A 17959-nucleotide genomic window follows, 5' to 3' on the forward strand; every position below is an offset into this window, starting at 1 on the left:
TGCTCTGGGAGAAGTCCCTCCATTGTGGGCTCAGGTTGTATCTTGTATAAATAAAGCCTATATCCTGAAGACACTGCAGACTCCGCTGTCCCTCAGTCTGAGGAAAGTGGATCCTTGGGATCTTGTCCCACTCAGAGATTGGGTGGGGGGGGCACTACAACATGAAAGCACTGGCTGGTTGTGTTTCTTGGTAGATTTTTATAACTGTTGATCTGGTGCTATTTTGTTTGTCTTGTGAGCCTGGAAAGCCATTTGGCATTGAGCTCCAAGTCCCCCAAGTGGCTTGAGTGCTGGACAGAGGAAAGGCCTTGCTGCTCCTTCTTTACCAGGCCAAGAATAAACAGAACAAACAAGCTGTTCAGGAAAGTACAAAGGCTAATCAAACAAAATGTCTAAAGAGTGTGTGCCCTGAACATGATTCAAGGGCTCCAAGCACGCTGGACAAATTGGCAAACACTTTTACAGCCCGAGGATTAGCTTCCCCTGCTAGATGTTTCATTTTAGATAAATTCAATCTTCTTTGTTTGTTACAATATCCTCCATCATTTTCCTCACCCTTTGCATAAACAGCTGGAAGCGACCCATTTTTTAAAAAGTGGAATTTATATATTTATAATAAATCCTTTCAAGGTAGAGCAAGAGACTCTTAATCTCAGGGTCGTGGCTTCAAGCCTCACATTAGGCAAAAGATTCCCGCATTGCTGAGGGTTGGACTAGATGACCCTCTTGGACCCTTCCAACTCCACAGCTCTAGGATTCTCTCCACATGCATTGAACAAGTGGAGAAGGGAGGAGCAGGACCATGGCACTGGCCACACACAGGGCCAGGCTATTTTGCACCCTAGGCAAGGCTCAAAAAATGGCGAGTGTTGTCTTGTTGGGCTATGTATGTAATGAAGGCATTCTCTGCTTTTTGTCCCCGTGTCAACTGAAGACAACCAACCTGCCCCCCTCTCACTACCAATGAAATATAATAAATGAATAGAAAGAGAACCTACCCAAGTGACACTGACACGAAAACCTCACACGTACACTGAGTAAAAGAATATAAGTTCACCACCCTCTCCTCACCTCTCTTCTCCCCCAACCTTATACTGTATGCAACATCAGTGTCTCACTGTCTCAAATGTAACTGATCTGTAGAAAAGACTCTACGACCTGAAAAATGAGACAATGCATGTATTTTTGTAACCCAAGAAAATATTTAATTAAAAATATATATTTTTTAAAATGGCTAACTTCAGTTTTCAAAAACAGATGTAGAAAAAATGAAAAGCACAAAACTTGAAACTGCTAAATTTATTTTAAATTGCAAGAATAAGTAATACAACAATATTTGATTATCTTTTTTTTCCGCCAGGCAGCCCCGCCCCTAGGCCGGCGGAAGCGGAAGTGGATCCCAAGGCCCGCCTCCCGCGAGAGCAGCACAGGGCGGCGAGGTTGCTAGGTAACGGCGGGGCGCGAAGGCGGTGGGCGGCGCTGGCTGGGCTCAGGGCCGAGGGCGCTTCGGGGGGGCGGGCGGCGCTGGAGGGGCAGGGAGGGCGGCGTGAGTGAGGCCCCTCCGAGCGCGGTGCTGCCGTCCCGGCGTGGCCCTCAGGAGCCAAGGCCTTCCTGCGGAGAGCCTCTCTCAGCGAGGCGGCGGGCGGGCAGGCAGGCCCCGCTCTCTCGGTGTCGGAGACCTTTCCCGACAAGCGCCTCCGAACGAAGCCTCTGGGTCCTCGGGCAGAAGGGGGCAAGGAGAAAAAGGGGTCGGGCCCAGAGCTCGCCTTGTAAAGCCCCAGGTGGGCGGAAGGAGAGCTCAGGGCCGGCCGGGGCTGGAGTGAGACTGCCCAAGGGTTGCATTACACGTGCGGGCGGCTGCCCTGGAGACGGTCCGCAAACTTCGGCTGGTGCAGAATTCAGTGGCCGAGTTGCTCACTGGGGGAAGCCGGTTCGGACATCTCACGCCGATCCTGGTCCGACCGCACCGGCTGCCCGTTAGCTTCCGGATCCAATCCAAAGTGCTGCTTTTGACCACTGAACCCTTAAAGGGCTCAGGACCACCTACCTTTCTCCCTATGAACCGACCCGGGCCCTGTGATTTTCAAAGATTGGTTACATTTTTACGTAAGTGGGCTACAGCACTTCTGTTCTGCTTGTAGGTATCTGGTTGGCCACTGTGCGAACAGAATGCTGCATTCCATAGCCCTTTGGTGTGATCCAGCCGAGCTCTTCCTATTCTCCCAAGTTCTTATAGCACCTTAAGGTTTCTTATTGCTTAAGTAATATTCTACAAAGTAAATCTTTTGCTGATTGTGGAGAGGAATGAAAGCCATATTTATTATTCACATCAAATTTGTTGCACACAGAATTTTTTTTAATTCTCTCAGGTTTATGAGTTTAAAGGCCAGTTAAAGTGTGCAGAAAGAAATGGATGTGATACAGTCCTCTTATATGAGTATCTCACATTTAAGATGGGGACAGTTGTCTGTTAGTGTCCAGCATGCATAGTGTACCCTACTTTTCTTGATCCAACTTCAAATCGCATCAGTGGACTGAAACTCGACCCCCCCCCCCCATTACAATAACCTGAAAAAAGAAAGCAGCTAAATTCTGTGATAGGTATACATAATGTACACATATTAGGTAATTCTGTATGTTCTTGCTTCTTGTAAGTGAACTGGAGGTCCAAAAAACTAGGACACTGAAGTGCTGCCCTCTAAAAATCCTCCACCTTGCCCTTCCAGCTTCTGAGATTTCAGCAGGCACTTGCAAGATACTTTTGTAGCCATGGCAGCTAGAAATAGCTATTTCAAAAATGATGTTGAAATCCTTAGCATGCTGAATTCTGCACCCCTAGTCCAAATTATATGAATGTGCGCTACAGCTGCAGAACTTTGCCATCAGTACCTGCATGTATGAAACAATAGAAACTGGTGATTTATTGGATAATTGAAATAGACAATGCTATACTGTAGTTAAATGCTAGCAATTAGTTCAACCATTATTTTAAACACACCAGTTGGTTGCTACTTGTAGAATGGAAGTGTGTAGCTTGCTTACAATGTTGAAGATGTTTCTCGGAGTACTTACTGATCAGTAATGCAATGATATACTGTACAGATTTTTATTTGTCTGGTTTTTATTGTTTTGTTAAAGCTAAAATAGCTTTTGAATCTCAAAAGCAGGTAGCTCTCACAAATGCTGTTACTTAACTGATTTAGACTACAGTCATATAAACACGTATGTGGGAGTAAGCCCCACAGAATTTAGTGAGATTTTTTCCCTGTTTAGGGAAGCTTTTAATGTTTGATGGATTATTGTACAGTATTTTAATATTTTGTTGGAAGCCGCCCAGAGTGGCCGGGGAAGCCCAGCCAGATGGGCAGGGTATAAATAATAAATTATTATTACTATTATTGGTCAAAATATGTGATTAAAGTATTAATGCATTTATTGCATAGACTGACGAATCAAACTGCCCCAACTTTTTATCTTCCCAGTTCTTCCGACAAATCAGCGACATCCGCACTATCATGCCTAGCCCTAGGAATAGCCCAAAGAGTAGCCGTGAGAGACGGGCCCCAGGCAACAGACTGGAGTTCCTATCACTGACAAGTCAGAGGAGCTCAGCACCCCCAGAAAGCCCTTCTCATCGCAAGGAATCGACAGCCAGCGCTGGCCCTCCACAGGCTTTACCTGAAGAGGACTGCATGAAGCTTAATCCATCTTTTGTGGGTATTGCCCTGCGCTCCTTGTTGGCTGTTGATCTTTGGGCCTCTAAACAGTTGGGGGTATGTGCTGGAGAGAATTCCCCTTGGGGCAGTGCTCGTCCTCTGATGAAGGCTGTAGAGATTTCAGGACATGGCATTCCCTGGTTGGCTGGCACGTTGTATGGGCTCTGTAGAAGTGCCAGCTCAGCAGGCCGTGAGGTGCTGCTCAACCTGCTCTTTGGTAAGAGCTCCCTTTCTTATCACAGCTTTACCTTGTGGGGTCTTTGCTTCCCATTTTTTTTATCTGATAACTGTGGGGAGTAGCCCAGCTGTCAGTGTATCTGGGAGAACTGGGAAGAGAGATTTCCCACATTCATTCCACCTTTCCCTAAAGTGTCATTTATGAAAATGATGTCCCATTGCAATGTTTTCTACAGACACGTTTGAAGCTATCCCTATCTGCATTAGGAAGATGTACATAACTTAAAAAATGCTGGAGCTATAATAATTGTGTTTGACATACCATTTACTGTACTAATATTTTTACCATTACTTACATTTATTAAGTCATATTTAAATCTGAGCTTCCACTTCTAGAAAATCTGCCTTGTGTTTGTATTTCAGACAGAGCCCCCATTCAGCCTAAGAGTGCAAGGGCACAAAGAGTGTTATGGCCTTGGCACTTGCCTTCATCCCAACCTTCCTGTGCTAAGAGGGAAATTACATACGAGATTAGCTATTGTTGCAACACTCCAAAACTTAGTTTGACATAAATTGTATGGATGTTGATGCCATGGTTCTTCATGAGATAGGTGCAGTAGGAGGGCGGCCAATGGCCATTTATGAAAACGGTTTCCCCTGATTTAGATGAACCTGCACAGGTCTACTCAAATGTTGTCAGTGTTTGAAAAAAGCAAAGGTCTCTTCAGCCTGGTCCTCGGACCCTTTGTCTCTTCAGCCTGGTCTTTGTCTCTTCAGCCTGGTCCTCGGACCCTTGTCGGCATAAAAGAGTCCACGAGAAGAGTGTCCTTGCAGAGTATTTTCTGCTTTTATTCTTAAAAGTCTTTATCTGCAAAATGACAGACCAACTGTACACACATCAACACTACTTTCTCTAACCAACCAACCCACAACACAACAACACAACACAACACAACACAACACAAACATTGACCACTCTATAATACAGGTACAATTAGGTTAAAGGTTGCACGAGTCATTGTAGGCCGCTGACTCATGCTGACTTAGTTCTTTTAGCATTAAAGAAACAGCGACCAATTTTTAGCCGTGACAAATGTTTAATCCCAAACTATGTTTCATTTGTCATCCAGGTGGAACCTGCTGCCAATATTGCTTTTCCTATAGAAGTCTTTGCAGGGATACAAATATACCAGAAACTCCCCATTTATGCGCTTTGAAGGCATGCACAACTGTGCACACATGCATTGTCGTGAACCCAGATGTGATTTTAAAAATGACAAAAATGGCCGTAAAAGAGTGCAAGAAGGTTAAAAAAAGGTGCAAAAGCAGCTCCTAGCAATCCCACAAGGCAGGGGGATTTGATTTAAATCAAATTGATATAAAACAATAACATTCTAGCATATGTATCCATGTTTGTTAAATGGTTTTTTAAAAATTATATAATTATGAAATTATTGTGAGGTTTAATAAGTTAACTTTATATTTGGACAACTTTTCTGCTGTACTTTATTGGAAGGAGAAAAACAATCATTTCCTTAATAACAATTTAAACAATTTATTTAACTAAAACAATAACATTATAGCATATGTATCCATGTTTGTTAATGGTTTAAAAAACCAACAACTTAGACTGGGTTTTAGCACACATGAAAGACTTAAAAGAAATCCTTATTTCCTGATGAATAGCCTTTGGACTATAATGTAAATTAAATAGAAAACTCTCTTTAGAAAGATTTTTCCTCCAAAAGTGTTTTATTTTAAAATCCAATTTAAATAAAAAAAAATCCCACGTGGGAGCTGGTGCGGTTCACCCTGGTGATGGCTAGCCCCAGTGGCCCAAACCACGCCAAGCCCAGTGAGCTAATGTAGGTCCCCTTGACCCAATGGCCCGGTCACAGCCGGCAGCCCCGGAACAAGAGCCAGAACCAGGAACCCCTACCGAGGGACACCCCAGACCACAAGGCATATGCAGGCGACCGGCATACCTTGATGACTGCAAATGCTAACTTGCGGGCGCAATGGGAACTTAGAGGGGAGGGGGTGTTATGTACTAAGCTTGGATCCTAGAACAATAGGCAGGTAGGATCCTAGAATGCAACAACTTGACTGGCCTGCAGGAGCAGCCCAATTAGACCCCAGGAGGAAGTTAATCAGCCTATTAGGTGGGACACGGGTGGCGCTGTGGTCTAAACCACAGAGCCTAGGGCTTGCCAATCAGAAGGTTGGCGGTTCGAATCCCTGCAACGGGGTGAGCTCCCGTTGCTCGGTCCCAGCTCCTGCCCACCTAGCAGTTCGAAAGCACCCAGTGCAAGTAGATGAATAGGTACTGCTCTGGCGGGAAGGTAAACAGTGTTTCCGTGCGCTGCTCTGGTTCGCCAGAAGTGGCTTAGTCATGCTGGCCACATGACACGGAAGCTGTATGCCGGCTCCCTTGGCCAGTAAAGTGAGATGAGTGCCGCAACCCCAGAGTCGTCCGCGACTGGACCTAACGGTCAGGGGTCCCTTTACCTAGGCTGGTAGGATACTAGGATGCAACAACTGATTGGCCAGCAGCAGCCCAATCAGGCTCCAGGAGGGAAACATAATTAGTCAGATGGTGCTCACTGTGTAAATAATGTTTATAAAGCCTGAGGTTTGGGGGGGGGGGGAATTCAATCACTGTTCCTATGAGCTTAAATAAAGAGCAGGAAATTACTACTTGACTGAGTATATTACAAGTAAGGAGGTTTGGAGGGAGTGATCAATATGAGTTTGGTGGAGTTTTAGGAGGCGGAGTTTCTGAAGGAATTTTGGTTGTTGTTTTCAGGTTTTTTTTGAGGAGGTTCTTTGAAATGGCACCTAAACACATTGCATTGTGATGGCAAACCCAAGAGGTGGAGGAGAAATTGGAAGTGCTGGCCTGTTTAGAGCACGTGTACAATGGATGGCACAGTTCTGGAATGGTTGTCTTGAATGTCTAAGGAATCTTGTGTAGCGCTTGCATGTCCTCTGTATGGAGAATGGTTTTGATGTTCACGGTAAAATACCGTGTACAACCTTGTCACAATCACCTGTCCTTGAATGAAGTAACGATGACAATTACTTCTAAGATAATTTAAAACATTTGAGAAAACATTGTACAGTTGTACTTTGGTTCTCGAACGGAATCCGTTCCAGAAATCCGTTTGACTTCCGAAGAAGTTTGAAAACCAAGGCACGGCTTCTGATTGGCTGCAGGAGCTTCCTGCACTCAATCAGAAACCGGGTAATTCGCGTAAGACATTCAGATTCCAAAAAACATTCGCAAAGCGGAACACTCACTTCTAGGTTTGCGGCGTTCGGGAGCCAAAACGTTTAATTTGCAAGGTGTTTGGTATCTAGGGTATGACTGTATTATGAATTTTTGACTTTTTTCATAACTAAGGTTTCTTTCATTACTGATGGCTGTCATGGAATACAATGGCTGTAGGCTATGGCTATATAGATCAACAGCTAGGGTGATACCAACAATTTAAGCAGGGACATACTGTTTTAAAACAGGCATGTTACTTCAACAGAGATATGATCAATCATTGATCATTGTCAGTTAACAGGCTATATGTAGAAAAGAGACCATTCTTCTGCTTCCATGAACAATTCAATTTATACATGAAATCTAAAATATAAGATTCCCCTCTGCCCCATTATATACAGATTTTGGACTGTTTCTTCTGCAGCTTTTCAGTGATGCTCTCAAAAATTATTTGAGTACATTATGGATCTTTTCTGGACTGTTTGAGCCCTTGTGGGCAAAATAAAACTATTAAATTGGATAGTAGAAACCAGCCATGAATTCTGTGGCACCTTAAAGGCAAATCAAAGTACTATGACCTGAATCTCCTTGCATCTGATAAATGGGTGTTAGATAACAGAAATTCAGTCTCTAAGCTTTGTTGTTTACCAAGTTGCTCTTTAAAATGTCTGAAACCTCTTTATTCACTTTGTCTCCCAGCTCTGATCCTTGATCTAATTTTGGTGGCAGCAGTGAAAGGATTGGTAAAGCGCAGGCGGCCAGCTCACAACAAGATGGACATGTTCGCCACGGTGTCTGTGGACAGGTATTCCTTTCCTTCAGGTCATGCGACGAGAGCCGCCATGGTCTGCAGATTTATTCTACATCACCTTGTCCTGGCTGTTCCTCTGCGGGTGCTGGTGGTACTTTGGACCTTCATAGTGGGAATCTCCCGAGTCATGCTAGGCAGGCACAATGTAACAGATGTCATATTTGGGCTAATCATGGGCTACATGCAATACAGCCTGGTGGAGTACTTCTGGTTGTCACCTGTCAGTGCTCCTGTTCTTTTTTCATTGTGGAGTTGATGGCCTTGTCTGCCTGAGCACAAGCAATAAAAATTAATAAAGCTTCATATGGTCAGCAAGATAGATGGGCAGGACCAGCAAGATTCCTCTTCAGCGGGTGGGTGGACTGCTTAGGTTCATTTGGTTGTTTGGTGCCTTCTTGTTTTCTGAACGTGTTGCTGGGCTGGAGCATGGACCAACCCATGAAACTGCAGAAACCATCCCATAGTAAAACTTCATTTACTTGTGAGATTAGAAGCAATACTCTTTACATCAGGCAATTATGATGACAGATGATTGACAGATGAGTGATCCCGCACACCTCAAAATCAATCCACAAGGGTGGGAAGATAAAGGTCTGGCCCAGTAGGCCAAAAAGGTCCCACCCACCCTACCCCCCGCTGTAAACTGATAAAGATAATATCTCACATAAACCTCTGTATTCCACGTAAGTGGTGGATACGATTTTGTGCCATAGTTGTCTGGTAGATACTGTGTAAGCTGTACATATTCCAACTGGTATTGATAACTTGCTTTTGAAATTGTCACAATGGCTATTTGGTTATTCCAGCATTTCTCAAATTGTGTTCTGCCAAACGCTGGGGTTCAGCAAAGCAGCCCAAGAGATTCCGCAGAGAAGAACGTAATAATAGTTGACAAGCATGCACATCACAATGTGTGATTTCGATGGAGCTGCAGCCATGGGGATTAAACGTACTAAAGCAATTGTCCTGGGAATCCTTTCCCCCTTCTTTCCTTCCCTTACCATGCTTTCCACGGGCGGCATGGACAGGATGGCATTGCTTCCTTGGCTTTCCAACCCTGTGCATTGTTGAGAGTGACAGAGAGGGAGAGGCAAGGCAGCGTGCAGCTTGGTGCAGTGGGCACAGCGGAGAAGCCAGTTTGCCACTGCCTGCCTCCTGCCCTCCCAGCCCTTGGTAACCAGCCGCAGTCTGCAGCATTAGGAAGCCAGGGAAGCAATGTTGGTCTTTCACGTTTCTGCTTGTCCTGCTGCTTCCCCCAGGAAACCCTGCTGTTTGCTGCTGAATCAGATCAAATATCAGTCATTTTTTCTGCAGATCGATGATTGTCCAATTCAGTGGTAAACGGTGGGTTTTCCGGGGAAAGCAGCGGGGCAAATGAGAACCTCTCAGACCCATGTTTTCTAGGCATAGAACAAGTGGAAGTGGACGAGCCCTGAGTGTGGTGGGATATTCTCAAGACTGAAGTGCCTTTGTACTATTCTAATGGCAGGAAGTAAATGGAAATGGGTTCTAGGAACATTGCTTACTCAAACTGTACTTAATACAGACATGGTCCCGTCTGAACAATCAAACAGCTTTATGGAGAGACAGACTTTTTGCAGGACAAGAATATGGCTGAAGAACCCAGCACTTCATGTTTCGCTTTTCAAAAGTAGAAGTTTGTGGTAGGAAGGTAGGACTTCAATGCAGCTTTAAATAAGATTGCTTTCTTAACTCTACAATATTAATCGGAAGCTGATGTTAATGCAGGCATTTGTTGCAGTGTTTGCCTGCTGTGAGAGTCTAATCATAATTTTTAGTATATTCAGTCCTAAATACAGCCTTGTAAGAAAAACTGATATTAAGATAATCCCATTCCAGCCTTTTATCTGACTCCCACCTCATGAACTGTAGCTCAAGCTAAGGTGTAGCTCAGGTGTAGCACACCTGTTTTGGCCTGAGCTCCACATTCACCCTTGGCCAGTACTTGGGAATTGAACTGTACACAACACACAGACTACACACCATAGACAGATCAGCTGAGGAAGCAGGTTATTGCCTTCTCTCCACTCTCAAGATAATTACTCTAATGGGCAGGGAAGAGACCATTTTCTTCTTGTAGTGCAGAGATGGGCAGAGAGGTTTAAAACTCACTGCCTGGTACCTCAAAAGGGGTGAAAATGGCTCTGCCCCATTTTTACTTGGCACGGGTTTTTTTTTCCACCAGAGGTGCTGTGTAACATTGGGTTGAGGGGTTAGCAAGTCCCTGGGGAAGGCTTGGAAGGCTGGATCCAGCTCAAGAACAGGCAGATCACTGCAACTGATGTAGCTGAATCAAGCACAATGAAGTATATTTGGCAAACACATTTTTTTTTGCTCAATGCACCACCACCCCATTTTGTGTTTGATCTGGAGTTCATTCTGTGTGTTTGCAGCCAGTCTAGAATCCCTGACAAGTAATAATAATAAAAAAGCAGTAGTGTTGTTCACCAAACTGTTAACTTTGGAATTAAAAAGTGTCTTATGTAAGCTTACCTTTACCAGTCTAGGAATTAGTTTTGTTGTTGTTGCAAAGTTACTTGAAACAAATCCTATATAAGTTTACAGTGTTTTCACTAACATGTTTTTACTGTGAGAGCCTACTGTTTCACCTTTGTGCCATTCTGTTTTAAAAGTGGGTTTTCTGTACAAGAACATAAAACAAGTCTGCCAAGGGCTCATCTAGTCCAGCATCATGTTTTCACAGTGGCTGACCAGATGCCTGTGAGAAGACTGCGAGCTGCAGATGAGCATCACAGTACTCTGCCCACCTGTGGTTCCCAGCAGTTCTGTCTATGATGCACATTGTACTCTTACTCTGTTTGGTTGTAATTCTTCATGTTTGCTGGGCATTTGACTCTGAAACTATTGTGAGTTGTTGCTAAATGCTAGTTTTCCTGGAGCTTTGATCAATAAAATATTATCTTTGTCTGTGCCTTTCCATGACTTAACCTTGTGTTTTGCCAAATGCAAGTGTTCTTTTGGATTCAGTGGCAATAAGAACATCAGTGGAGAGAACTTCAGTAGCAGACTTCATGCATAATAAAAAGCAGTGAAACAGCCTGTAAGCAAAATAATGCAACATAAGTAAGATTAGACTTTCCCATTGGGGGCTGCAAACAAAGATGCCAATATGTAGCACCTATCCAGTCAGGGCCTACATCAAGACACATTGGTCAGGCCCCATCAATCTGGGAGACTGATACAGACTCGTAGTGGCTTCATGCTGGCTGTCCTGATACCTAAATTCCTCCCACTTGTCAGGGAAGATGGGCCCATAGCCAGGAGCTAGCAGACTTAATTCTGCAGCTGTGCTACTGCTGTCAAGCTCAGCCTCCAGCAGACCCACGAAGGGATCTTCCCATATCCTGCCAACACTTATCCCTGAAGCACAAATAATACAGGTAAACCAATAACATAAAGCAATCCAAAAACACTTTAGGATGTGTCAATAAGCAAGCCAACCTATTTCATCAAAAGTTGTTCTGCACTTGGAATGCCCTGCCCTTGCCTCATGAAGGTCACTAATATTTACCGTCAATGGCATATTCATGAGAAAACTTGTCACTTCCGCTTTAGTAAAAAAGCTCAGCTTGGCAGGCCTTATAAGGTTAACACAAAAGTGTTGTTTTCAAGTAAGTACTCTAAACTTCAGGCTGTTCAGTAAGTTATTGTACAAGCACAGGGCAGTGCTCATATTGAGTGTTTTGTATTGTTGCAGTTGGAGAATATTACAAACCATGTATATGTATTTATAGTCTGTAAAGTATAATGGGCTGCCAGATGATAATACTGTGACGGTGATTCTCTGATTGCCTTTGTCTTCTAGTGTGTACATGTTTTAACAGCTTTTGTTGGCAAATTGAGCCACACTGTAGATCTTAGAGGTACAGTGGTACCTCGTGTTACGTACTGTTCCCCCTTACGAATGCTGTGGGTTATGCACTCCGCTAACCCGGAAGTAGATGACCCTTGTTGCAACCTTTGCCCCAGGATGTGAGTGGAAGTTGTGTGCCTCATGTTACGAGCGGTTTCCTGTTACGAACGGCCCTCCAGAACGGATTAAGTACGTAACACGAGGTACCACTGTACCACTTAAAATGTAGCAGGCAAAGTTGCTCTTTCTGGCATGAACTTTCACCGTGGTTTTTTAACTACTAGACGGTGTGTTCAGTTACATGCTGCACTCTTTTTCTGTACTGTATCAAGTACAACGGGGCTTCATATCTCCCTTTCATATTAAAATGTTGAGTATTGACTCCAATGTTTTTCTGGTTCTTTTAGTATATACTTCTTATAAACGTACATCTGCAACTGCCAGGAGCAATAAGTGGAGCAACTGAGTGGGGTCATTGCCTTTGTCCCTGCTACTTCCTTTCTGGGCTTCCTTTTGTTCCCTCCTTCCATGAAAGTGGGGTAATGAGTCAACTGTCATGGTGTCCTTACTATTCATAAGGATGGTGACAACATGGCGGAAACAAGACTGTTTGAAACATGCTATTCATATCTATTTGAGGAATCAAACATGGTGGAAACCAGACTGTTTTCAACTATACGTATTCATGTCTATTTGAGGAATAATCATGATGACAGCTATCACTTGGTCCAACCCCCTTCAATATAAGACAATGTAGCCATATGGAACCTGATCCTATATAAGAACCTGGAAGGCCTTGGGAACTCTGCGTGCTGTCCTACCTGCAGGAGGATGCCGTCCGACAGCCCTTAGAAGAGACTGGCCATCTCTTCTAGTGAGTCCAACCATCTGGTAGGTATGAATGAATGAGTGATGAATGATTGAGTCCTTATTGCTTGTTACTTGTTAATCAATAAAGGGTTGTAATCTGAAGAGAATTGTGTCATTTTGTCTTTCTTGAAAATGCTCTGATAAAGGTAAAAGAACTTAACTCTGTTTTCATGACAGAGAGATAGGATTATTGGGCAGAAGTGAATATGAGAATAAAGTAGAAGCTTGAGAGGTTTCTACATTAGTCAGATGAACTCTCCATACTCCTATTCCTGACAAAAGCATATTTGTACTTTACAGGATTTATTTCACCTATTTTTCTGGTTGAAGTAAATGAACAAGACAAGTAGGCTCCCATCCTGATGCAAACCTTACATAGAAAGGCCAGATATATGCACTATTGTAGCAGCAGTGCAAGTCACTCTAAGGGTGGCTGACAAAATATCCCATACATGTCTACTTGGATGTAAGCCCCATTGACCCCAAGATGAGTGTGTGCAGGGTTGCAGCCTAGGTGATCCAAAACAGAACACATCTGTGGCCATTAAAACAGTTTTTGAAGGGAAAATGTCCCTTTGGCTTCAAATCCCTGCTTGTAAAAGCTTTGAATTGTGAAATGGTTATCTGTATTCCTTTCTCCGTTGGCACAGCTGTCACAGCTTGCAAATCCTCTCCTGTGCTGAAGATGCACTTGTGAGTTGAAGCTGCTGACGAAGTATTCTTCCATCAGTACAGAACAGGTTGCTCCTGAACAAATGCATATTTAGGTAGGGACTTGCTCATAATTGGTGCTTGTGCACTTCTCACAACTGTGTTTCCAAAAGCATGAGATCATGTTAGTTATCCATAAACTACATTCTGACATACCACAATGGTGTGAATTGCCCAAAACCGTTTTAAATATTTTTCGGCATTTTGTGAATTTCCTTACCTTAATCTGTGCTGATAAAGCCCATGCTGTCAATTCCACTCATTCGATCCTGGTGAAGGAAGTGGGTGAGGCGGGACGCCTTGGGACAGTCTAGCCTCAGCCAGAGTGAAGGGCGTTATGATTTATTTCATGTAAAGCACTTTAATCCTACACTTCAGTCACAAAAGGCTCCTGGTGTGGCTTACAAAAACCACTCTCCCCGGAACAGCTTGAGAGCTCCTCCCGCTCTTCAGCAATGTCAGCTTCCCGCCTCCCTTGCGCTGCTTCCGTATGTAGGCTGGGTGACAAAGGAAGCCGAGGGCGGGCGGGCGGGCGGGGCCGACGGCCTTGTCTTTCCCAGTGGTTCTCCTGCCTGGCTGCGGAGGGGAGCTTCTCCCACGCGTGAGTGTTTCTGGAAGGGGGTGAGGAGGAGGAGGATTCAGAAACCCCGACGCCTTTCAACTGCACGGAGCTGAAAAGTTTCAGTTCTAAAAAATGAGGTTTGTGAAACAGGAAAGAAAAAAAGAGAACGTGCTAGCAGGGACCTTAATAAATTTTCGTGCACTACACGGAAAACTCACCTGGTGCACTCATTTTTTAAAGGCAAAAATAGGTAACCTCTTTTGTCTCAGTTTGGCAGGATTTCATTAAATACATTAAAAAAGAAAAAAGACACTTGCCTCTGGAGGTCAACCCTGCTGCAACAGAACAATAAAGATCAAGCTTGCTAACTGCTTTGCTTCTAATTATTCTCTGGTTGGCCTCTGTTTTTTACTCCTACCCATGGAGAACCTGCAAAGCACTTTACAAGGGCTCTTGTGTACCCCATAAGGGAATGAGGGCAGATTTTTGTTTATTACACCTCTTCTGCAAGCCTCTCAATTTGGGACAAGTAGCATCGATTTGGTTGGAAAAAAATCTTGATGTTAAAGAGAGCCATTTGTTTTTGGTACTCCTTGTGCCTTTGATGGCTTCAGCTGTGGACGTGTTTCTGTTCAAGCCATGTGCCTCCACCTCTGGTTCTCTCATTTTCTATGACGGTGGCCTCCCCTTACCACCTCCTCTGTGCCTTATCACAAACTTTCAGATAACCAGCTTTATCATTTTCTCTTGTGAATGTAACATCTCATGCCAGCCTTGGTTTGGTTTAGTTTTTGTGTGTTTTGTCTCATGAAATTTTATTTTGTTACTTGGATTCTATGGATAAAATTCATGGACGTAGCTAAGGGGGGGCAGGGGGGCAGCTCTCCCCCACAATCAAGTAAATCAATAAAAATATTTAACTAACTGAGGTTCTGGCTCCCCAACATGAAGCCTGCCCCCTGCAACAGAAATCTTGGCTACGCCCATGATAAGAATCATAGAATCATAGAGTTGGAAGAGACCACAAGGGCCATCCAGTCCAACCCCCTGCCAAGCAGGAAACACCATCAAAGCATGCCTGACAGATGGCTGTCAAGCCTCTGCTTAAAGACCTCCAAAGAAGGAGACTCCACCACACTCCTTGGCAGCAAATTCCACTGTCGAACAGCTCTTACTGTCAGGAAGTTCTTCCTAATGTTTAGGTGGAATCTTCTTTCTTGTAGTTTGAATTCATTGCCCCGTGTCCGCTTCTCTGGAGCAGCAGAAAACAACCTTTCGCCCTCCTCTATATGACATCCTTTTATATATTTGAACATGGCTATCAGATCACCCCTTAACCTTCTCTTCTCCAGGCTAAACACACCCAGCTTCCTAAGCCGTTCCTCATAAGGCATCGTTTCCAGGCCTTTGACCATTTTGGTTGCCCTCCTCTGGACACGTTCCAGCTTGTCAGTATCCTTCTTGAACTGTGGTGCCCAGAACTGGACACAGTATTCCAGGTGAGGTCTGACCAGAGCAGAATATAGTGGTACTATTACTTCCCTTGATCTAGATGCTACACTCCTATTGATGCAGCCCAGAATTGCATTGGCTTTTTTAGCTGCTGCATCACACTGTTGACTCATGTCAAGTTTATGGTCTACCAAGACTCCTAGATCCTTTTCACATGTACTGCTCTCAAGCCAGGTGTCACCCATCCTGTATTTGTGTCTTTCATTTTTTTTTTCCAAGTGTAGTACTTTACATTTCTCCCTGTTAAAATTCATCTTGTTTGCTATGGCCCAGTTCTCTAGTCTGTTAAGGTCATTTTGAAGTGTGATCCTGTCCTCTGGGGTATTAGCCACCCCTCCCAATTTGGTGTCATCTGCAAACTTGATCAGGATACCCTCAAGCCCATCATCCAAGTCATTGATGAAGATGTTGAATAAGACTGGGCCCAAGACAGAACCCTGTGGCACCCCACTAGTGACTTCTCTCCAGGATGAAGAGGAGCCATTAATGAGTACCCTTTGGGTTCGGTCAGTCAGTGTGGAGAACTAGCCCAATGCCAGGTAGGGGTTAAATTTTCTGACAGTTAGAACCCTCAGGGGCGGGCTCAGCCTGGGTATAAAACACCCCTCCCAGTGGTCAGTGAGTGAGTTAGACGTGGAGTTAGACGGAGAGTTAGAAGTGTGGAGAGTTAGAAGGAGAGTTGAGCAGCGTGAGTCAGGAGTGAGAGCTGGGAGTTTAAGAGTCTGAGGTGGAAGTTAGCAGAGAGGATAAACAGATTGTGAAACGTGTTGCTATTGGTATTTAGCTAACTGTTAGAGGTAATAGGCCGGTATCATTTAGAGGTAATAGGCCGGTATAGGACAACTGTTATAAGCTTATTGAACAACCTTTTATTTATCAGTAACCACAAGCTTTTGTACTCAATAAACAACTTATTTGTTCACGTTATCCTCGTCGGTGGTATATGAAGCAAGCAGGTTCCAGCTAGCAGTCTGGTGGGTTGCAGCTGGGGACCGTTTGTCGTTGGTGCAGCACTCATAGACCGTGAAACGTCCGGGGGTGGCTGTACAGGGTGGAAGGGCCCGCGACAGTCAGCCAGTTACAAATCCACTGAATGGTAGCATTGTCTAGCCCGCATTTTACCAGCTTCTTTACGAGAATATCATGGGGCACCTTGTCAAAGGCCTTGCTGAAATCAAGATAGGCTACATCCACAGCGTTCCCTTCATCTACCAGGCTTGTAATTCTGTCAAAAAATGAGATCAGATTGGTCTGACATGACTTATTTTTCAGAAACCCATGCTGACTTTTAGTGATCACAGCGTTCCTTTCTAGGTGTTCACAGACTGTTTGCTTAATGATCTGCTCTAGAATCTTTCCTGGTATTGATGTCAGGCTGACTGGGCGGTAATTGTTTGGGTCTTCTCTTTTCCCCTTTTTGAAAATAGGGACAACATTTGCCCTCCTCCAGTCTGCCGGTACTTCGCCTGTTCTCCAGGAATTCTCAAAGATTACTGCCAGTGGTTCTGAAATCACCTCTGCCAGTTCTTTTAATACTCTTGGATGTAGTTCATCTGGCCCTGGAGACTTGAATACATCTAAACTAGCCAAGTATTCTTGTATTACCTCCTTACTTATTCTGGGCTGTGTTTCCCCTGCTGAATCATCTGCCCCATATTCTTCTGGTTGGGCATTGTTTTCTTTTTTTGAGAAGACTGAGGCAAAGAAGGCATTGAGGAGTTCTGCCCTCTCTCTGTCTCCTGTTCGCATTTTTAAAAAGCATTGAGGAGTTCTGCCCTCTCTCTGTCTCCTGTTCGCATTTTTAAAAAGCATTTTAACCTTTAATAAAAATGCTTTTTAAAAATCTGATTGCAGTGGGGGACTTCAATATATGCCAAGAAGCAGCTTATTATGAGGAAATGCTGTGGCATAAGGTGTTTCAGTAAACTCTCAAACACTGAAAACACAATTCAGGTTGTCACTTCTGCTGTCTTCTAAACTGAAAGAAGCTGCATTTACCACAATGGCTGGCTATTTTTCTTTCCTACTCATGGCTGGCTATTTCTTTCCTACTCATGGCTGGCTATTTTTCTTTCCTACTCCGTGAGAGCCAGTGTGGTATAATGGTTAGAATGCTTGCTGTGACTATGAGGCTAGGGTTCGAATCCCCACTCAGCTATGAAGCTTACTGCGCACACTTGGGCCAATCATGTCAAATGCACATCAGATTTGCAGAAGTCCAGTGACCATATCAAGAGAAGAAATAGTCCTGCTCCATTCTGCCATGGTCAGACCACACCTGAAATACTGTGTCTAATTCTGGGCACCAATTTAAGGAGGATGTTGACAAACTAGAAGGTGTGCAGAGGAGGGCAACCAAGATGATCCAAGGTCTGGAAACCAATTTTTGAGGAATGGTCGAGGGAGTTGGCTATGTTTAGCTTGGAAGAGAGGA

General features: G+C 44.2%; 1 protein-coding gene across 2 annotated transcripts; it reads left to right on the top strand.

Annotated features, from left to right (window-relative positions):
• Positions 1–1381: 1381 nt before the first annotated feature.
• On the top strand, positions 1382–10944 carry PLPP6 (phospholipid phosphatase 6). 2 transcript variants are annotated; one of them, XM_033151140.1, is made up of 4 exons: positions 1382–1447; positions 3483–3933; positions 7864–7969; positions 10701–10944. In XM_033151140.1, exons 2-4 carry the CDS (start codon positions 3516–3518, stop codon positions 10705–10707), a joined length of 531 nt encoding a protein of 176 aa, XP_033007031.1. In that variant the 5' UTR covers positions 1382–1447; positions 3483–3515; the 3' UTR covers positions 10708–10944. The 2 variants fall into 2 exon arrangements, with proteins under 2 accessions (XP_033007031.1, XP_033007030.1); XM_033151139.1 differs by having other exon boundaries at positions 7864–10944.
• The last annotated feature ends 7015 nt before the right edge of the window (positions 10945–17959 follow it).

The sequence above is a fragment of the Lacerta agilis genome, chromosome 6 (assembly GCF_009819535.1).
Source record: "Lacerta agilis isolate rLacAgi1 chromosome 6, rLacAgi1.pri, whole genome shotgun sequence".
Classification (NCBI taxonomy): Eukaryota; Metazoa; Chordata; class Lepidosauria; order Squamata; family Lacertidae; genus Lacerta; species Lacerta agilis.